At 44.3% G+C, this 23,214-nt stretch overlaps 1 protein-coding gene across 1 annotated transcript in view; it reads left to right on the top strand.

Annotated features, from left to right (window-relative positions):
* Positions 1-23,214, top strand: part of TENM4 (teneurin transmembrane protein 4) — a 655,906-nt gene that overhangs the window by 610,592 nt on the left and 22,100 nt on the right. Inside the window, exons 24-26 of the mRNA XM_033204860.1 lie at positions 2,090-2,967; positions 16,234-16,406; positions 22,030-22,265. Coding sequence (XP_033060751.1) covers positions 2,090-2,967; positions 16,234-16,406; positions 22,030-22,265 — 1,287 coding nt within the window. The remainder of the gene's footprint in view (positions 1-2,089; positions 2,968-16,233; positions 16,407-22,029; positions 22,266-23,214) is intronic.

The raw sequence follows: 23,214 nt of genomic DNA, 5'->3' as shown, positions 1-23,214 counted from the left end.
CCTCTTTATCTATAATCTCGCTAAACTTCCTGTATTTTTCCCCAATTGGTATCCCACTGTGCTTACAGTTCTGTAACCTGTTCTTTCTACTTAATACATAGCAAACATTTCTCCATGTCATTAAATATCCATCTATAACATCACTTTTAACAACTACACACAGTATTCTAATTTATGAGCAAACTAAATGTACTATTATTTAGCCAATTCTCAGTTGTTGGGCATATGAATTGGTTCTTGGTCTTCGTGCTTATTAAAAATGGCTTCCTCATTATTAAAAGCACTCTTACAGACAATGGTGCAGACAAGTAAATTCCTGGAAGAGAAACTTCTTATCTAAAGGCTTACACTTAGGTCAAACACAGTGGCTCACACCTGTAATCCCTGCACTTCAGAAGGCCATGGTAGGCAAATTGCTTGAGCCAAGGAGTTTGAGACTAGCCTGCGTTACATGGCAAAGCCCTGTCTCTATAAAAATATATATATTAGCTGGGCATGGTGGCACATGCCTGTAGTACCAGCTACTCAGGAGGCTGAGGTGGGAGGATCACTTTAGCCTGGAAGGTGGAGGCTGCAGTGAGTCAAGATTGTACCACTTCACTCCAGCCTAGGTGACAGAGTGAGACCCTGTCATCATACATAAGTAAATAAAAATAAAGGTATACACTTGCTTAAGCAAGCCCCAAATTGGACCAAATATCAAGGGTTTGTATGGGGCTCAGGAAGTCTAAGGCAATGAATCTTTAGGTGGGGTGGAAAAATCAGCAGTAGGGTGCACCTGTCAGCACTTCCAGTCCACACAAAACGTGGCTGGACCTCCTAGGGACACAGGTGGAAAGGGTTCCCCTTAGTGCCAATACCTCCTAGTGTAATAGATCCAATAATTCAGTCTCCAAGTCCACTGAAGAAGACACTCCTCCCCTCAGACCATGCCAGCTGCAGTCCCCTGGGTGCCCACTTGAAGATCCGCCATGACCTATGCCAGTTTCCCAGCCTGGCTCAGAGGAGGCTCCACATGGGGCCCAGCACTTCTGAACTCCTAGTCCCTACAACCAGCTTCAGTAATCCCTTTCACGTGGACCTGTTCTCTGAGTTACTAGAACCATTTTCTGGAGCAGGGCTTCATAAACCTCAGTGTGCACAGAAATCACCTGGGGATTTTGCTGAAATGAAGATACTGATTCAGTAGGTTTCAGGGAGGGCTGTCATTCTGCATTTATGCTCAGCTCCTAGGTGAGCTGATGCTGATGACCACACATGAGGATCAAGGATCCAGTCATGATTCTCAAGCCCACATCAGGATCACTCAGGAAGCTTTTTGAAATAATGCCAATGCCCAAGCTCCACATCCGGAGAACTGATTTCACTCATCAACGGTGGGGTTTGCGCACCATTATTTTCTAAAATCACCACAGATAATTTGAATGTGAGGCTAGATTTCAGAATCACTGGTCGAGAACTATGACAGACAGAGGCCATGGTTAGCTTGTCTTTATATCTCTAGCACCTAGCCAGCTGTTAATCCATGAACTCGAAGAATTGAGAAATCATGTATGTATCGTATCAACCATGCATGAAGAATCTTTCTTAAGCCTCTGCACAACAACTACTTCAGCCTCCAGACTCCATCTGCCTTTCCCTCCCATCTCTAGAACACCAGCTGCCATTATTTGGTGGATTCTGGTGGGTCAGGGACTCTGTGCTGTTGTCATTCCCATTTCCCATATGTGACTATTGAGCCTCAGAGAGGCAAAGTAACTTGCCCACAGTCATAAGTAGTAGACTAGGTTCTGAACCCAGGCCTATCTGACTCCAAAGTCTACCCTGTTGCCTACTATTTTGTTGTTGTTAACTCCTTCTTCATGTTTTGTCAGTCTAATGAGACCATCACATGTCTCAGTGGCAGCTCTTTCATGGTTTCCCGGTGATTAGGGGGCTGACACTTCATTGCTGATGATAGGCTGCATGAGGATCAAGCAAGACTGTATATGAAGCCACTTTGGACACTGTTATGGGCTACATGGGCTATGGGATGGATTAGTGGTGGGCATCTTGCCAGTCATTTGAGTATCGGTGTCTTCATTGTCAGGTTCGCCTGGAGTGGCCCACAGACTTAGCCATCAACCCAATGGACAACTCACTTTATGTCCTCGACAACAATGTGGTCCTGCAGATCTCTGAAAACCACCAGGTGCGCATTGTCGCCGGGAGGCCCATGCACTGCCAGGTCCCTGGCATTGACCACTTCCTGCTAAGCAAGGTGGCCATCCATGCAACCCTGGAGTCAGCCACCGCTTTGGCTGTTTCACACAATGGGGTCCTGTATATTGCTGAGACTGATGAGAAAAAGATCAACCGCATCAGGCAGGTCACCACTAGCGGAGAGATCTCACTAGTTGCTGGGGCCCCCAGTGGCTGTGACTGTAAAAATGATGCCAACTGTGATTGTTTTTCTGGAGATGATGGTTATGCCAAGGATGCAAAGTTAAATACCCCGTCTTCCTTGGCTGTGTGTGCTGATGGGGAGCTCTATGTGGCCGACCTTGGGAACATCCGAATTCGGTTTATCCGGAAGAACAAACCTTTCCTCAACACCCAGAACATGTATGAGCTGTCTTCACCAATTGACCAGGAGCTCTATCTGTTTGATACCACTGGCAAGCACCTGTACACCCAAAGCCTGCCCACAGGAGACTACCTGTACAACTTCACCTACACTGGGGATGGCGACGTCACACTCATCACAGACAACAGTGGCAACATGGTAAATGTCCGCCGAGACTCTACTGGGATGCCCCTTTGGCTGGTGGTCCCAGATGGCCAGGTATACTGGGTGACCATGGGCACTAACAGTGCACTCAAGAGTGTGACCACACAAGGACACGAGTTGGCCATGATGACATACCATGGCAATTCTGGCCTTCTGGCAACCAAAAGCAATGAAAACGGATGGACAACATTTTATGAGTAAGTACCAAAACAAGGCCATTTGATGATTTTGTTTCATTAATTCATTGTAGGATTAGAGGTAAATTGATGGAGTTTTTTTTTTAATTCAGGATTTGGGATAAAAACCATTACCTTTAATACATTCTACCTGTTCATATTCCACATGATTTCTCCTAGGAAGGAAATGGTCTAGTGGAGAAGGCATAAGCTTTGGAGTCAGAGGAGCTGGGCATCAGCTCCCACTCTCCCGTGGACTTAATCCCTCTTGGCCTCGGTTTCCACATCTGTAGAATGGATACAGCAGATACCTGCCCAGCATACCACAGGGAGATGGTGTAGATGAAGAGTACTTACCTGATGAAGTGCTAGCATCTTCAGATGCTGTCCAGAAATGTGGCAAGGGGAGAAGGAACAGGCACATGTGGATGAGTTTTCCACATAATTGAAGCTCATATCTTCAAATTCCAAAAAAAAAAAAAAACTTTTCATTTTAACCATTTTGCATGGAACTTTTCTTATGAACTGTATTGCATACTTCCCTTCTCAAACACACTATATAGACATAATGAAAACTTTCTTTTTATGATTCAGGGTCATTAATAAGGAACAACAATTGCATATTATGCTGTAATATGAAGAGAGCTTTCAGGAAGTGGGGAAATGAGGATATAGACCCCTTTGCCCCAGCCCGAAGTGATTTTAAACCATCACTTTATTAGGTCCTGTATCTAAAGGGAAGGTTTCTCTGCCTCCTCCCTCAGGGTTGCACTGTGGTGTCACTATTTATTTCAGTCCTAGCGCCCACCTCAAGTAGCTCATTTCTCTGTTCTTCATCCAGTAGAGGACTTCTTAAGAGGTGTGGTCAGAGAACCAGAAGTTCAGCTTATTATAATCCTAGCCGCAATTAAATATATATATATCTGGGGTGTTCCTCTAGGAGATATTTTAATGAATGGATGAACATCTCTCTTTCTCCTTAGATTTTTTAAGCTGCTTTTTGAGGTCTTAGCCATGGTTCAAACAACTGAGATTGCTGAATATGTCACCATTAGATAAGCATGTGAGAGGTGGGGAAGGAACTAGCCTTGTTGCGCATCAGCTGTGGTCTAGGAGCTACACCACTACGTTTAATGCACACAACAGCTCTGAGGATGGGTGATTATTATCCATTTTACAGACATAGAAACTGAGGCTCTGAAGGCTCCTTTGTCCACTTTTGATAGTGAGACGTGGCAGAACAAGGATCACAGTCCAAGTCTGATGCCAGAGCTTGGGCTTTCTCAGTGCTGCCCTGCTGCCCTCCCTGCACCCTACCCCCGCACCACAGCCGCACTGAGTTTGTTAATTCCAAATGAACTTGACTCCTTAAAGTTTTTCTTAAGCTTGATCAAGCATCAGTTTCTAACAGTCCTAGCAAAATCCAAAGGAAAAGGATCTGTAGTCGATTTTTAAATATAATTTGAACAAAAATGTCACAGCCATTTTTATAAAGTTCACTGGCTAAATTCCTTTCTCCAAACAAGGACCTTGTTAATTACAAAGAAAAGACAAAGATCCAGGAAAACAGCAATTATCTTGATTAACTCATTGGAATGGAAATACGCTAAATAATTCCATTTTGCCCATTGCCCAGTGGAAATCTCTTATACATTATTTAGCCAATACAGGGATTTCTTTGTCAGAGCAAGTCTGTGCACTCAATTAGTTCCCAAGGTCACTCCCTCAGATCCCAAACCAAATGCTTACACATGGCTGCATCCGTTACACTCCACCACTCCTGAAATCTAAAATGGTTTCCTACACTTCTACCAGGAAAGATCCCTCCCTTTCTTTCCTCGATGAAATATACAGCTATAGTTGATGTTTAGTGAAGAAGGAAAAGTTTTTACAATTACTTTTTTATAAAATGGCATCTGGAATTCCGGAGACTGCACTTCATAGCAGTACCCAAGAGTGGTTATCCTTGTTGACACAAACCAGAAGTGGTAGATGAAAGTCCTAAAATAGAAAGGGAAACTAGTTTTTTTGTTTTTGTTTTTGTTTTTTGAGATCCTACTATGTGCCAGGCTCTTTCCCATTTAATCTTCACAGCAACCTCAGATGGCAGGAATTATCATCCACATTTTTTACATATGAAGTACAGAGAGATTAGATAATGAGCCTGAAACCACACAGTGAGTATATAGCAGGACCAGAACACAAGTCCCTGTTCTTTCAACTGTACTGGCTAAGGTCACCTACATTCTTTGTGACTTATCTATATGATAGGGATGAAAATAGTTATCTATTTCATAGGAATAGTATGAGGTTCAAAATTTCAGTGAGATAAAATATGGAAAGCTCAGTGTCTGATTGATTATAAGTACTCAGATGATAGCTGCTGCAGTTGGTGGTGGTGTTGCTGTTGTTATTGTTCTTAATGCAAGCAATATTAGTAGCAGTACCAGTAATTGCAGAAGTGTTGTTTGGGTGTGAAAGGTATTTCCCAGGAGCAATTGCAAGTAAACTAATCAAAGGAGTAGACAAAAGTTTTAAAAGGGGTAGGTAGGAATCAGAGGTCAGGTGAGAAGAGCAGAATCAAGTATGAAAGATCAAGACATGAACTAAGAAAGAAGTCAGATCCTTGAGAATATCCAAAGTCAGCTGAAAAATAACACTCAGAGCCACCCAAGGCAAACTGGTCCAGCTCAGACTGAGAATGAAGCAAGGGTGCCAGACACCTATTTTCAGTGGCTGTGAGCCATGTGACCCAGAGTCAGGCTAGCTGGCCTCCAGGCCCAAGTCTCAACCAGACAGAAATAATCCTCTGCCCTACCCTATTTCTGGGCCATTATGAGGACTAAAAAACTAAATAAATACTGAAAGTAAAAATACTTTGCAAACTATGAGGCTCTCTAGAAGTAGAGTTGTAATGATATTTAATTATGGTGTTTCTTAAGGATTTGGAGAGATTTTGCCAATGAACCATTGCTCTAGTGAATTTTCTACCTTTAGCTTCATGAGGCAGTTTAGTAAATTATAACCGAAGTGCTCTATTTTTCTAAAAAAATTTGCCCAGGCTTGCCTGTGACATAGGCTATTATTGAAACAAGCTGTTTGGTTGGTTGGTTGGTTAGTTGGTTTGGTTTTTCAGATGGAGTCTCACTCTGTTGCCCAGGCTGGAGTGCAATGGCATGATCTCAACTCACTGCAACCTCCGCAGTTCTGCCTCAGCCTCCTGAGTAGCTGGGATTACAGGCACCTGCCACCACATCCAGCTAATTTTTGTATTTTTAGTAAAGACGGGGTTCCACTATATTGGCCAGGCTGGTCTCAAACTCCTGACCCCAAGTGATCCACCCACCTAGGCCTCCCAAAGTGCTGGGATCACAGGCATGAGCCACCACCACACCTGGCCTGAAACAAGTTTTAAGTCAGCTTTATCGATCCTCTTAACAGATTAAATAGTACACCTAACATAAACATCACACACTTCAGAGCACCTTGATTTGTAGAGTTCACAGTTTTGGAGAATCAAGATTACTTTCCTCCCCTCAGCCCACAGGTCTGCTGGTAGGAACCTCAAAGGAGTCTAAAATGCAGTCGCCATCTCCCATGTGTGGCATCTTTACTCTCAGACTTAGCTCCTGGTCAGATGGCATTTGGTGGCTGAGAAAATGGCCTGATAAGTATGAGGCAGGTTCCAGAATTGACTTGCTGGATGGGTATGAGCAACACCCCTCCCTGAGTTGCATAGGAGAAGGGGCTCTGGCCTCCCACAGGGCCCTGTGACAGCTCCTGTTAAAATTATGCTTGCACTAACTACTGTGAGACCCTTACAAATTTGTCTTTGCATCAAGCATAGGGTTTGCCAACTGGTCGGTTGACAAATAGTCAATATTTTATAATGACTTGTAAATTCAGAATGGAAGGGAAATAGAGACAGGAAGAAAAGATAGGCTGTAGTGAGAAGAATGCTAGATTCACATCTGAGCGCCAGCATTGCCAGTGCTCCCAACGGGACATAAAATTCAACTGAAATGGGTCAAATGAAGAGATTTGGCTTCTGGTTTTTGCTTGGCGATAGGGAAGCTGGAAAGTGCATCATTCCCAACCTTATCATGAAAATAACCCAGACAAAAGGTAAATTCGTGCATTTCCTTGAACTCCTTCTCTCAAGTCAAATCCAAGGAGAGATAGACTCTTGCAGAAAGAGACAAGATGTGGGTCCTGGCTTGGCTGGGACAGATGTACCTACCCCAGGGAGAAAGAATTCAGCTGGGATGGCTGGTGAATTTACAAAGGCTAAGTGTGTACTGGCAAGAGAGTCTGAAGCCCTTGGAGGCTGTAGCAATTGGGCAGGTCCATGTCTTCTTAGGGACTTTTTTCTCTACAAATCCCACCAGGAGCTTTTCCACAGAAAAGAGTGAGGAAAGATTTAAGAAGAAAGTGTCCCTTGTGGTAGACCTGGGAGAGGGTCACAGCAGCTGCTGAGGGAGGAGCATATACCCCCGACCACTCTACCCAGACCCTGCTCACTTCATCTTCCATCAGGAACAACACCCTTCATCCATGAAGAGAAGGGTAGTGAACACCGTCCTGCCTAGGCACTGGGGAAAATCCTTTCAGCTGAATGAGGGAAGAAAAGAAATGGAAAAAAAAAAAATCCCACATACCTGAGAGTCAGAACCCTAGTGAAGGCTTTGCCACCACTATAGTTAGCTGAAAGGCTAAAAGCATCAGTGAAGGGCAGAAGACTGTTGGGAGGGAGTTAGAGAGAGGCAGGAGCACGGAAAGAGACCCTCTCTCAGCCAGCACAAAGGCAGGACCCAAGGGCTGAACTGTGGACCTTGAGGGAAGAAAGCCCTCTGCAAACCAGTTTCGCATCCTAAACACAGGGAATTGCTAAGGGAATTTAAAACCTATGATGCACAGAGGTTAACCATAAACAAACTTCAAAGCCAACCCAAATCCTAAGTTAACCCAAACCCCCTCCCAAAAGTCCTAGCAGAAGGAAACTCACACGCGTTTCCAGGCATAAACCTGTCCCTCAGGCTCTACCGTGCTACACAAGATGTCACGCTTTCAACTGAACAGACAAAAAGGGCAAGAAAAGGCAACACATTCCCACAAGGCACAGAAGTCATCAGAATCTCATCCGGCTAGGACACAGGTGGTGAAACTGTCTGTCAGAGATTTAAAATAACTATAATTATTTTAAAAGTTCTAATGGAAAAGGTGAACAATGTGCAAGATCAGATGGATAATTTTAGCAGAGAGATGGAAACGATAAGAAAGAATCAAATGGAATTGTTAGAAAGGAAAACCACGGTTATAAGGATGAGGAATGCCTTTGATGGACTGCTCTCTCCAAAGGACACAGCGTGACACAGCTGAGTCTTAGAAGACAGTTAATAGAAATTACCCAAACTAAAACACAGAGAGAAAAAAAGAATGGAAAATGCAGAACATGGCATTCAAGAGCTGTGGGACAATATCCAATAGTCTGATATACATGTAATTGGAATCCAGGAAAAGAGGGAAAAAACAAGGCAGAAGAAATATTTGAGGAAATAATGGCAGAGAATTATCCGTAATTAATAATGGACACCAAACCACAGATCCAAAAAGCTCCAAAAACACCAAGCACAATAAATACATACAGACACACACACACATACACATTTCTAGCCATATATTCAAATGGCTGAATTAAAGAGAGAAAACCTTAGAAGCAGCCAGGAAAAAAGAAAAAGCATTTTATAAGAGGAACGAAGGTAAGAATTACAGCAGACTTCTCATCAGAATCCATGCAAGCCAGAAGACAGAAGTGCTGAAAGAAAAAAAAAAAAAAACTGTCCACACCCAGGAGTGGTGGCTCACACCTGTAATCCCAGCACTTTGGGAGGCCAAGGCGGATGGATCACCTGAGGTCAGGAGTTCGAGACCAGCCTGGCCAATATGGTGAAACCCTGCCTCTACTAAAAATACAAAAGTAGCCGGGCGTGGTGGTGGGCACCTGTTGTCCCAGCTACTCAGGAGGCTGAGGCAGGAGAATCGCTTGAATCCAGGAGGTGGAGGTTACAATGAGCCGAAATTGTGCCATGGCACTCCAGCCTGGGCAACAGAAGTGAAACTCTGTCTCCCAAAAACAAACACACAAAACAATCGTCCACTCAGATATTATACTCAGTAAAAATATCTTACAAATGAAGACATGTTATAGAGGTATAGGCAGGGGTAAGGGAACCAAGAAAGGATGCTAATAGCCTGGGCAACATAGCAATACCCATCTCTACCAAAGATATGGGTACCAAAAATTTTTAATTAGCTGGATGTAGTGGCACACACTTGTAGTCCTAGCTACTCAGGAGGTTGAGGCAGGAAGATCACTTTTGAGCCTAGGAGTTCAAGGCTGCAGTGATCCATAATCACACCACTGCACTCCAGCCTAGGCAACAGAGTGAGATCCTGTCCCTAAGCAAATTAATTCATTAACTAAAGATAAAAATAAAGGACGCCGAGGCACCCAGGCACTAAAAACAGTGAATAGCCATTAGCAACCCCCAGGCTGCAGAGCAAGGTGGGAAAGTCATAGGATATCGTGACTAAAGTCCAGTGGAAGCTGTAAGGATGAAGGAGAAGCCCCCTGTTCGAAGCTAAAATCATGGATCGACGCAGCCACTGTTAGAGATTTGGCACTGGAGGAAAGAAGGAGTGAGGAGTGAGGAAAACCTTCTGAATTCCAGTCTCTTGCCAGTGCCTACCATGGACTTAGCTTAACCAGAAGTGAGCCAGTGAGAGTGCCCCAGTGACACAGTCTGCAGGGGTCAGCTGCTCCGGGCAGAGAGAGAGGACAAAGAATGGATCCCCCCAGATCCATTCTGGGGGAACAGAGAATAACCAGCACAGAGACTGGCTGGCTGTGTGACATGTTAGCCATGAGTGGCCAAGCCAGGATTCAGCCCCAGATCTGCCTGAACCCTAAGCACTTCCTACCAGATGTACCACCTCAAGTACAGCGTGGCAGAGTGGGCAAGATCTGGGGAATCTTGAGGGCTAGAATTCATTTTGGGTACTTAATTTTGTAGGAAATGGACAGCAAGTACAAGATTTTAATGCAGAAGCCACAAAGTGCTCTGACTCTGATCCAGTTTGGAGTAGCTAATGACGTCGTGATGACATCTATTACAGTGACTTGGGCCGGGGGATCTATTGGTGTGCCTGGGCCAGCAACCATAATTATCCACAGACAATGCAGTGCCCAGTTCCCTGACATGGTGATGCTGTTGTCTGAAACAATCAGAAATGAAAATCATACAAATCAAATCTTATTTTTTAACCAAAAAGTTAAGATCAGCAAAAGTTTAGTATCAAAGGGCAGTTTGGCATTTTCCTTGCCAGCCGTGCATAGTGAGTGGCTCGAGATGAAGTATTGAGTGTGAAAAAGAAAGCCTTGCAGTGTGTGCGAAGATATCCTTTAGCAGTCTTCTTCTGAGAGCCAAGTTCACAGCAATTACATGAATCTCTTTTTCTGAGACGGAGTCTCACTCTGTCACCCAGGCTGGAGTGCGATGGTGCAATCTCGGCTCACGGCAACCTCCGCCTCCCAGGTTCAATCGATTCTCCTGCCTCAGCCTCCTGAGTAGCTGGGATTACAGGCACCCAGCCACTGTGCCTGGCTAATTTTTATATTTCTAGTAGAAACAGGGTTTCACCATGTTGGCCAAGCTGGTCTCGAACTCCTGACCTCAAGTGATCCACCCGCCTTGGCCTCCCAAAGTGCTGGGATTACAGGCGTGAGCCACTGCACCCGGCCTATATGAATCTTTTATGTGTTTTCTTTCACTGTGCTCTAAAAATACTTTGGCTAAATGGAATGAAGAAAAATCAGTGGGAGGAAGTAATGAAAAGCCAATCATCTGGCCATCCCTATCATACCCCTCAAGTAGGGGCTTGGCATCGCTGCAAAGTCAATTGCAGTGGTAGCAAGCAAAGCCTCCTGAAAAAAAAAATACTGCCAGTCTTCTTGACCCACTTGAGACTTGCAAAAACAGTGTTTTCTATACCACAGTGATGAACCCAAAGATTTTTATTTGAAATGGTACCATTTTTATGGGAAGCATGATGGAAAAAACACATTCTTTAAGATTAGACAGACCTGACTTTGAATTTATATTCCTCTACCAGCTGTGTGATCTTAGGCAAGTTGCTTATCCTCTCTAAGCCTCCTCTTCACCATTTATGAAACGATGGTAATAATAATGCCTACATCAAAAGATGATGATGAGCATGGTGCTTGGTACCTAAAAGACACCACATGAATGTTAGTGATCTTTCTCCACCTCAGCTGGACAAGGAAAGGTAAAACAAATGAAGTTCTTAGTTGCTGTCCATGTCTTGAATCAACAATAATATCTGTTATTTACTTATATATTTATTCATTAAGTAAACATGTACTGAGTACTGTCGACATGCTGGGTACTCCTCTGGGCACTAAGAATACAGACAAGGTCCCTATCCTCATGGAGCTTATATTAGGAGGAGACAGACAACAAAGAACAAATAAATAAGTATAGTGAGGTCAATAAGAAAATATGATACAGAGGTTGGGGGACTTATCTGTCTTAGAAGCAGTGGTCAAGGAAGACCTCACTGAAGTGATAACAGTTGATCTGAAACATGAATGATGACTGAAACGAGCCATACCAACACCGGAGGGAAGAGCGTTCCTGCAAAGAGAACAGGAAGCATGAGCACCCCAGCATGCACTGACTTTGGCATGTTTGGGGACCAGAAGCAGATACAGGGAGAAGGACCTGCTGAGAAGTGACGTTCCAGGTGAAGTTAGAAAGAAAGGCAGGAAGGAGCCAACATTCAGCCAACGTTCATTGACCATCAGGAAGCACGTGCTATATGCCACGGGGATACAGCAGGGTCCAAATGAAGTCCCTGCCCTCAGGGAGTTGACATTCCATTGAGGGCAATCTCCTGGGGTCTTGGGGGCCCTGGGAAGAAGTTTCCCTTTCATTTTAAATACGTTACCTCTTTTGGTCTTCATGTGTCTCTATAAAACAGGATTATTATCCGCATTTATAGAAGGGAAAACAGAGGCTCACCGAGGTTATATGATATAGCCTGCCTGAAATTGTGTCATTTGTAGTGGAGACTTGATGGTTAGGAGGAACACAGAGCCAAGCGCCCATCTTCTAGAGCCAGGATTCAAAGCCTAGACCATCTGGCTCCAGAGACCTTTTTAAAAAACTATTCCCTGCATTCCTCTTGGTTAGAAAGAAAGGAAATTTGCCAGTACTTTGTGGGTTCCCATAATGAAAGCTGTAACAAATGTAACTAAGCCATTGTCCAGATGCCACCCAATCATGGGGCCGGGACTTGAGGCAGCCACTTGGAGCCCAGAGAGTTCAGAGAACTGCCCCTTCCTTCCAGGTCCCTGCACTGTGTCGTGGCAGCTCTGTGGTGGAGAAGAAAGGGTTCTGTAGACGTGGCTCACAGGGCAAAGGTGTGCAGGGCCCAGCGGACTGGCAACCCTACCTCTTCCCATGCACAATCAGAAGGAGCAGTTCTGGTGGGATAATTACAGGTATCGATCAAGCAGCAAAGAGATCCAGGTCATTTCCCAAGCTCTGGAAGGTACTAAAATGAATGAAGAGGAGACAAGAAAATTTTATAAATTGGTTGCTCTATTTGATGTTCATTTAATTAAGACATTCAGTCCTTCTAATGGAAAATGTGAAGAGTGGAAATTACTGTTTTTTTTTTTTTACCATCTTATACAAAATGAAAACCAGATCTTAAAGGCATGGGGCCTCTTCATTGTATCTTCTTTAGGCTCAATTTAATTATGCCTTACAAGCTACCTTCAATAATAATTGCAGTTGTCTGCCTTTATACAAAGCCTCTTTCTGTCTTCAAGACTAAAACTCTGGGGAGATAACCAGGGAGATTGCCAAAGTATTATTTAGTAAGAGTTGTTGTTTCCATATTTTGGCATTCAGCAAGTGTTTATCATGTACCTACTGTGTGTCCAGCTTGTGCCAAGTCCTGTAGGAGGGAATGTGTGAATGAATCATGGTGTCTCCTCTCCCACAAAGCAGGAAAGAGGCCTTGCACATCCAATCCTGCATTCGATGATTCGTTCAGCCAACATTCCCTGCCTTTCCTCTCTATGCCAGTTCCAATGCTGGTGAAGCAGAGATGAACTGAAAGCCAGTGCTCCAGGGTCATGCTGTTGGCAGGTGGCAGAACCCAGATGGTGTCAGTCCACAGACTCCACAGACCTGTTCTGACCTCAAGCACTCACAGTCCAAAGAGGGGGACAACTTGTACATCAACACTGCAGTGCAGGGGAGGCATTCTAGGATAGAGCTGTGCACAGGATATACTGGGAGAAGGAACGGGAAAAACCAGGGAGAGCTTTAGGAGGTGGCATTTGAGCGAAGCCATGGTAGAAGTAGTATCAAAGTGACATCTGACCCCAATTAACAATCTATCAATTCTTATCTGTAAAACTCCACAGCTGCCTTTGCAGTGTCTTGCATGGTATAATAAAATCTTTTTCATGCGGTTAGGTCAGGAAAGTAGACAGTCCGAGTGAATAGTCTTATTTTAATAAAGAGTATGTACAGGGATTACAGGTATTCAAAGAATCAGCCTAGAACAGCATCCCATCCCATTAAACTGCTGGACTGAAATGAATCTTCCTGTTGATTAAAAGATGACTCAGGATCTGACTGGATCCAGCTTAATCATGAATCACAGATACAGTTAAGTTGACCAGGGCAAAACCAGTTTTGGGGGTCTTGATTTTTAGCTAAAAAACTTGGAGTATCCTAGTACTATTTTGCTGAAAAGTCCTGGAAATTGTTATCTTCAACTTGCCCTCTAAGTAAGACTGTCCTCTCTCTGCACAGCCTGGAATTTAAGGCATCCGCCTCCCCAGAGGGCCGTGCTCATGAGCTCTCACATGTGGTTTTACCTGGCTTGTCACAACACTTTTCTGATTATGAAAATAATCCATGTTTATTATTTTAAAATCATGGAAATATATGTAAATAAGCAATTCAAATCACCTGCAATTCTACCTCCCAGAGATAACCACTGTCAATATTTGTGTATGTTTCCTTCCTATTCAAATTTTCAGTGGCCACAAATAGTTAAAAAGAATCCCAGCCTCTCTCAGTGTTGAAAGGAGCAGAGCTCTGAGAGGGTCTCCATATGAGAGAAGTCTTCGGACATGCATCTCAGATCTTTACTGCAAGACACCCTCCTTCTTAGCCGCCGTCTCTCAGAACTCTTGCTCACTGAGCTCTGTGAGGCAGTGCACCCCTTTGACCATCCAGTCCAGGTTTCAGCCTCCCCTAGGCCAGACTGACCTTTTCCTGGAAGCACCTGTCTCAGTACTAAGGAAGAGAAAGGAGAAATCATGGCTGGACATGGGTTTTTGAAGCCCCCAACCACCCACAGGAGAGCCTCTGATAGAGCCACAGCCTTGCCTGCAGCCCTGCCCAGGGAGTGTAGTCGAGGCCATAGCACTGCCTGCCATCCTGAAAAGGCCCCAGCCACAGAGGCATCCAACTTCCCCAAAGGCCACCGGCCCCTCCACCAGAATTGGTCTTAGGCCAAAAACAGGGGTGATTTATTCAGAAGACCTCTACCAATGCCTCCTCTGTGGCAGAGTGTGCCAGGGACTGTTGGATTCAGTGTAGAGTGCTGTGATCTGTGCCAGGCACAGGCACTGAAACAGTTGGCAAATGGCAGAGTCTGTAGTGCAGCACCCAAGTCTGACCTTGGGCAGAGAATTCCTGAGCAGACCTGCCTAATCTCACCCACCAATGATACCATACCACCCACCTATGATACTATAGGAGCTGCAGACCCAGGAATCTCAGCAAGAAGCCAGGCCCAGCTGAAGAAAGAGCCTGGACAGAGCTGAACTCTCTGAACTTTCATTGCCCCATTGTGAAAACCCTCACAGGAACCTGGGGGTCAGCTTTACCCCAGAAGTAAAAACAAAACAGTTAAAAAAAAAAAAAAAAAGGCAGTAGGGGGACCGGAAGTACACAGGGGCAACCATGTCCAGGAAGTCAGTCAGGATTATTGCCACGTAGAGGAAGAACTATGTCCCTATTCACACACAAGTGCAAAAAGGCTATTTAAGCCTGCCTTTTTACACTTCAGCCTCCTCTAATTAAAAACAATAATTAAAATGTTAATAGCCCACTCCTGCCAGGGTGGAGCACATGTGATGAATACTTGCAAATGGATGGTACAGAAATGTTCATTGAAGACACAGAGGCAGGTGGCAGTTTGGAAGCACATAGATCTGAGTTTGAATTTTGATTCCACCCACACTTAATTAGCTGTGTGACCTTGAGGAGGTGACTTCACTTTTCCAAGCCTCAATTTCTGATCCTCCAAAAAGGAGATAATACATACCTTTTAGACTAGGATTAAATGAGGATTACATGAAAAATGTATTAAATGAGGATTACATGAAAATGCATGAAAAGCCGCCAGCACCACACCTCGTATATTGGAGGTGTTCAGTGATGGTAGGTATTTCTTTTATTATTATCAGGAGAATAGTAAAGAGAACTAAGATTCAATTATGATGCTTTAGAGAGACCATACCTGAGCAAAGCTATGGAGTTCTAAGAGTTGCAGATACAAAAATGCTTAGTGCCAGATGTAAAATCTAGATGGAAGGGGTTGCAAGCAGCAAGAGGCCATTTATCTAGGCTGAGTCCTGGTTTGAATTCAGAACCCCCTTTTCCCAGGATGTGTAGAAACCTAGGAAACCCCTGGGTAATAGCTCCCATTTCTAGTGTTTTTCAGGAAAAACCTGTATAACCAGTTCTTGCGGGTTTTGCAGAGGGTATTCAGGCATCGAGCTTGAATACATCATTTCTGGGAAGTCCCCCATTTCTAAGATTCCGGGTCAGCTGTCTCATTATGGCCACCATCATCTCGCCCCCTTCACAATTGAATTCTAGTTTATAGCTGTACTCCTGGGCAGTAGGCTGGTCAGTGGTGTCATCCCCACTGGGTTAGGGAAGGGAGACTCAGAGAGGTCAGTCATTTTCCTGCAGCTGGATGTCAGCAGGTGGAGTCACATCCTGAAATCTATGTACCAGGTCCCGTGCAAGAGATGTGGGAGACATGGGAATGTATCCAGCCAGAAAGAAAAGCAGAGCACAGCAAAACCATGGCATGAGGTAGAATGCGCCAAGTTCCAGCTAAAGACCATTATATTTCTACAACTCAGTTCCACCCCTTGGTTTCCAGGTATGACAGCTTTGGCCGCCTGACAAATGTGACCTTCCCTACTGGCCAGGTGAGCAGTTTCCGAAGTGATACAGACAGTTCAGTGCATGTCCAGGTAGAGACCTCCAGCAAGGATGATGTCACCATAACCACCAACCTGTCTGCCTCAGGTGCCTTCTACACACTGCTGCAAGGTAAGTCAGGTGGGGAGCCAGGGGACTTTGAGGCAGAGGGGTGGGAAGACCCCTTTGGAGGAGGATGGCACAAGAAATAGGCTGCTGCTGGAGCTGTCCAAGAACAGGAAAGCATTGCAACTCTCTGTATTATCACCTAATTTACAAAATATACCAGCCTGAGTCAAGTAAATTATCTCTCAGAAGCTTCAGAATAATATTTTATTGTCCTATTCTGTTATCAGAACAAAGGGCAGTGAATTCATTAGCTGCTAATCCAGGCGACCTCACTATTCTGCCATCCTAATGACTCCCAGATTAACAGACACACTCACACTGGTGTAGGTGAGGACAAAGGACAAGAATAATTACACGTAATTATGAAAGGGATGTGATTACGAAGAAGTCCTTCCTGAAGCCCAGGTGAGAAGGTTTGTGCTTCTTTTAGGATTTCATAGAAAAGAGACCCTTCTCTGCATTTGTCACATCATCCTGTTATGGGTTGGTCTTTTAGCTTCAAGTAAAAAGATTTCACAAGGATGAAATCTTGCTGTTAATTATCTGCCTCAATTGTTCTTGTGGGATGTGGTGACCCAGGTGGGCTTGCAGCTTTGTGGGATTTAGTAAACTTGAAAAGAAGAAGCCATCACCAGGGAAAGCTCTGCCTGATTTTTTCCTGCTCTATGGATGGCTCTTTGTACTTCCAAAGACTTTGACACGAAGCAGTGAAAGGAGCCTCAGGCTAAGAGTCAGAGGCCCAAGTTCTAGTTCTGACTCTGCCACCACATCACCAACCGACCCTTGGTTTCTTCTGCAGAGAAAGAAAGCAAGCTGAAGCTGTGTGGAATGGGGTGAAGCGGTGAGAGGAGCAGGGGTTCTGGGTGGGTGCCAGTTCCCACCTGTGTGAACTGGCTGGAGTCACTCTTCTTCTCTGAGCCTTGGTCTCTGGGGCTGGGAAATGGGGCTGAATTTTAACACCTGCCCCACAGGGCTGCTCAGTCGATCTCTTTAGACAATGTAGTGACTAGCATGAGCCAAGCACATAGTATTACTCGATAAGCAATTCTATTAGATCCATTAATTAATTAATTAGCAAGCAGTTTAACTTACCATAAGAAAATAAATGTATATTCTTACAACCACTTTTATTCCCAAATTTAGTCCTTTGCCTTTCAAAGAGCTCCAAGAACAATAAAGGTTCTCAAAGAAAGAGAAACCACACACTGGAATTTCTTCCTCACAAAGCACCTTTAACCGTGGTTTTTGAGGAAAACTCAGTGTTTTCGTTTGTTCTCACACAATAGTCATCAACAGAAGACTTCTGTGACCAAATATAGGCAGAGGCGGGGTTCTCCCCACCATCAAGCAAGTAATCAGCTCTGCAGTGGACACCAGCTGGGTGTCCCCCAACTCAATTCCAGCACTATCTACCTGGAGATAGCCTCACATCCCTCAGATCGAGGGCTCAGTCCCCAAAACTGCCCCACCATCCACCATACTTCAGATACCAGTCACAAATCTGGGCCTCTGGAACTTCTTTCTGATTGGCTTCTAGTTGAGGTTTTCTTGACTGCTTCTTTGGGTTTAGTTAATTTACTGGAACAGCTCACAGAACTAGAGAAATACTTATATTTACCAGTTGATCATAAAGAACATTACCAAGGATATAGATGAAGAGATGTGTATGCCAAGATGTAGGGTAAGAGGCATGGAGCTTTCACACCCTCCCCAGGTACATCACCCTCACCCCTCCATGAACCTCTATATGTTCAGTTCCCCAAACCCTGTCTTCCTGGGCCTTTTACGGAGGCTTCATTGGATAGGCATGGTTGACAATCATGTAGAAATGTGATTGGACAAAAACGGTAAGATCTAAACCCAGCAAGGCCCGTCTCTTTGGATTCTTCTTGGCCTCTCTGTGCAGCACTCATTCCTCCCTCCAGGGTATGGAGCAGGATCGCCTCTGAAATGTAGGTCTTATGACCCACAGTCAGATTCGAGTCCTGCCTTGGAGAGGAGGGCAGGAGAAGGTCAGAGAGAGAGGCAGAGATTGTTTCCTAAGGTCTGCTTTTGAGTCCTGAAGTGCCTCAACATTAGAACAAAAGACTATAACAAGGGGTATAGGAGTTATGAGCTGCGAACCATGAATATATAATCATAATGTCACAAGTGGGTTGGGACAGACCCCAGGCATTTCTGCTCTGACTGGATTATTGCCAAGCAAAGGTACAACTTCTGAGGCAGCCAAGATCTTGCCTGACCAAGGACTGCAGGACCACCAATTACTCAGATGTCTTGTCCTTCAGGCCTGTCTTTTTCCCTGTGATTAAGAATTATCTATCCACTCCATACTGCTAAATGGGCTGTGAGTATTTTTCTCAAAGGTTCATGTGGGCTTTCTTATATTTGGGCAACTTGTTAAAATTTGAAAGTGCCACATTCCTCAGTTTTAAAATGTACCATCAATTTAATAACAACTTTTTAGGCAGAGGGAAAAAAGTCACACTGCTCAAAAGGCATACATGGACACATTCCAACTTCAAAAAACATTAAAATGTGAAAAGAAAAAGCACTTCTTGGAACCCAGGAAACATGGTACCTGTTTTTCCTCTTTGGTAGCTCTGCCAAGCTCTTTCCTTCTTGAGTACCAGGCTCAGATGCTCAGTTTTGCATCTGCCTCACTAGAGTCTTTGTGAAAGCTCTTTCGGTTTCATCTTCTGTTTAAACTGTGGGAAGTAATAAGAAGTAGCTGCTAATGAGCAGCGGCCTTGGGAAGTCACAGCCCACATTAAATGGGATCATCTGAGATGGGTCTCTACAGATGCTGTTCCCTCCACGTCACCATTAATGGACATATGTGGATTCAGCAAGGAGCAGCTTTAAAGGATAAATTGACACAGGCTTTTTCACTGTTCAAAGGCAGAAAAATATAGATTGTCAGTGAATAATGCATAGCAAGTGTGAGGCAGATTTTAGAATTTTGCATGTGTGATAGAGAAAGATGGAGAGAGGAGGGAGTGAGAGAGAGGGGTGCCTATTTGATGCCATTCCAGCAGAAAAGATTCAGTGAGGGTTTCCCATGAAAACTATCGCTTAATAAGTATCTTTAGTGCTTGACATAGCCTGGAACATAACTAGTTTTGTCCAGCAAAGATTTACTGAGCACATATAATCCTAACAGTGATGATAGCTAACATTTTTGGAGCACTTATTAACTGCAAAGCATATTTTCAGCATTTTACATTAAGCAGTACCTCATAAGGTACCTCATATAGTACCTCATATGCCTAGGAGGTAAGTATTATTGTCTCCGTTTTCTGAATGAAGGCAGTGAGAGGCACTCAGAGGTTAAGTAGCTTGCCCCAGTCACACACCTAATCGGGTGTTTGGACCCAGACAAACAGGCTTTATGGAACCTATTCTCTTAACTGCCAATCTAAAGACAAGGGGCCCTATATCCAGGACCATGTTCAGCACTAGAGAAGTTCACCATGATGTGTGTGTGTGTGTGTGTGTGTGTGTGTGCACGCGCGCACGCGCGCGCGTGTGTGTATGTGTGTGTGTGTGTATGTGAGAGAGAGAGAGAGAGAAATGGGATGGTGGAGATAGAGGAGAGACAAGAGACACCCATGACAGTGACTAGCACAGTGCCAGGCACATAAAACCACCGACAGCTAACATTTACATAACACTATATGCCAAGTACAGTTCTCAGCTCTTCATATTCATGATCTCACTCAATCCTCAGAGCATCCTGCAAGGCAGGGTACAATTATTGTCCCAGTGTAGTGATGAAGTACCAGAGGCATGGAAGGTTAAGAATTTGGCCTTACAGCAAGGCAGCCACAGAGCTGGAACCTGAGCCGAAGCAGCCTGGCTCCAAAGCCAAGCTCTTAATCTTTGTGCCATTGTGCCTCTCACAGCACGCACTCAAATATTGGAGAATTTTGTTCATTAACGGAGCAGTGACTCCCACACCCCTCAGCTGTGAGACCACTGAGGAGGCCCATAGAGAGGCTGAGGGGTGTACAGGACAGGGAGTCATGTATTCTGGCCAGTGGAAGAGGGGAAGCTTCTGGAAAGAGATGACATTTTAGCAGAGCCTGGAGGGAGTCTTAAGCCAGCACTTACTGAAGAGGGGGGCAGTGCAGAGGAAACAGCCAGGGAAGGGCCAGAGACAGGAGAGTGTAGCGCAAACCCAAAGACAGTATTTTCATCTATAGAAAGCAACTCTATGTGCATTTTACAGCTGAAATCTACTTCTTTCACCAGAAGTTTCGTTTAGTTAAAAATCTAAGTTAAAATGTTTTAAATCAAATTTAAAATTTCAAATCATTTCTATGCTTAAATCATGGTCATATGCCTGTGACAATGATTTAAAACGTGTTTATTTTTTTTTTTTTTTTGGCATTCTGTCAGTGGTTTAAGTGTCAGAGTTATATTTTTCTCCTTGTTATAAAGAACATTGTTACCTTAGAGTGTATCAAGAGCCTTGAAACTGTTCAACCTGCCAGGTGTGGTGGCTCACACTTACAATCCCAGTGCTTTTGGAGGCTAAGGTGGAAGGATTGCTTCAGCCCAGGAGTTCAAGGCCTGCCTGGTCAAATATTGAAACCTGGTCTCTATAAAATATTTTAAAAATTAGCCAGGTGTGGTGATGCATGCCTATTGTCCTAGCTACTTGGGAGGCTGAGGTTGGAGGACTGCTTGGACCCAGGAGTATGAGGTTACAGTGAGCTATGATCACATTGTACTACCGCACTATAGCCTGGGCAACAGAGCAAGACCCTGTCTCCAGAAAAAAAAAAAAAATTCAACCCTTTGCTCTAGTAATCCTACTTGTAGGAATCTATTTTGATTTGAAAATCTAAAATGAAGATATTGGATATTGATTTATCTGAAAAGTATTTTTGAGGTATAATTCACATAGCATGAAATTTACTCTTTAAAAACATACAATTTATAAAGCTGTGCAATCATCGCTATGATCCAATTCTGGAACATGTTTATCACCCCAAAGAGAAATCCCATACCCATTAGCAGCTGCTCCACTTTCCCTCTTCCCCCTCAGCCTTTGGCAACCACTGTCTCTAGAGATTTTTGCCTATTCTGAACATTTCATGTAAGTGGAGTCAGACAATATGTAGCCTTTTACATCTGACTTCTCTTTCACTTAGAATGATGTTTAAACTAAATATATACAGTGGTACTTATAATTCTGAAAAACTGGAATCAAACTGAGTATCTATTTGAGGCTTGCTTAAATAACTTATTTTCATACAGTGGAATATTGTATGGTCATTAAGAAAAATGTTTACAAAAAAAATTCAGGAACATGATATAATACAATGATCAGTGAAAAATTCTGTAACTGTTTTAAAACTCTTATCTATTTTAAACTGCAAGGGCATTTGGAAATATCCGAAAATCTACAAATGTACAAAATATTTACAATGGTTTTCTTTGGATATTGAGATTCTGGATGGTCTTCTCCATGTATTTTCCTCGTTTTCTTCAGTGATGACGTATTGCTTTTATAGTTAGGAAAAGCATCCTTTAAAGTCCCCTCCACTGCCTCTGCTGTCCTCACACCTCCCTCCCCCTTCGTTCCTTCTGAGCAGTCTGTGCCTGTCCTCTCCTGCAGACCAAGTCCGGAACAGCTACTACATTGGGGCCGACGGCTCCCTGCGGCTGCTGCTGGCCAACGGCATGGAGGTGGCACTGCAGACCGAGCCCCACTTGCTGGCTGGCACTGTCAACCCCACCGTGGGCAAGAGGAATGTCACACTGCCCATTGACAACGGCCTCAACCTGGTGGAGTGGCGGCAGCGCAAGGAGCAGGCTCGGGGCCAGGTCACTGTCTTCGGGCGCCGGCTGCGGGTGAGCGAGGCCTCTGGAGGTGGCTGTGTCCTGAGGGGAAAGGAGAAGGGTGAATCTAGAGAACTGGTCCCTGTTCTGGAAATTCCCTGGGACCTCAGTTTACTCATCTGCAAAAGGGGGGAACTAAAGCAGGGAACCACGTGTGATCAGAGACCCTTGTATGTCTTTTTAGTTTTGACTTGTAGAAAGACTACTGGCTTTGGTGGTAGATGGGCCTGAGTTGAATTTCCAGCTTATATTATTCCCTGAGTGAGCTTGGACAGATCACTAGTCTTAGAGCCTCAATTTCATCATCTATAAAGTGGGAAGGACAAGACCACTTTTACAAGTTGCTACAAGGATTAGAAGTAATAATATATAAAAAGCCGGGCGTGGTGGCTCACGCCTGTAATCCCAGCACTTTGGGAGGCTGAGGCAGGCAGGTCACGAGGTAGGAGATCGAGACCATCCTGGCTAACATGGTGAAACCTCGTCTCTACTGAAAATACAAAAAAAATCAGCCAGGCACGGTGGTGGGCGCCTGTAGTCCCAGCTACTCGGGAGGCTGAGGCAGGAGAACGGTGTGAACCCAGGAGGCGGAGCTTGCAGTGAGCCAAGATCGTGCCACTGCACTCCAGCCTGGGCAACAAAGTGAGACTCTGTCTCCAAAAAAAAAAAAAAAAAAGTAATATATTAAGCGTCTTAGAGTCTGGCTCATAGCAAGTGGTCAATAATAGCTACTCTTATTGTTATTGCTATTATTTATTACCATTATTGCTATTACTATTGCTAATATGTCCCAAAATTCAGTTCAGCTACATTCTCCAAAATGGCCTCACCTGAGCCATCACTGCTGGGACTGGCATCATGGTCTTATATTCAGAGTGCTTTTGAATATGTGGATGCCCTGAGCCAGCTCCTTGTCTGCCTCACATCCCATGTTTCTGTAGAATACAGCCTCTGCCAGGGC

The sequence above is a fragment of the Trachypithecus francoisi genome, unplaced genomic scaffold (genome assembly GCF_009764315.1).
Source record: "Trachypithecus francoisi isolate TF-2019V2 unplaced genomic scaffold, Tfra_2.0 Lachesis_group8, whole genome shotgun sequence".
In the NCBI taxonomy this organism is placed as follows: Eukaryota; Metazoa; Chordata; class Mammalia; order Primates; family Cercopithecidae; genus Trachypithecus; species Trachypithecus francoisi.
This window is presented reverse-complemented; position numbering and strand designations above follow the sequence as displayed.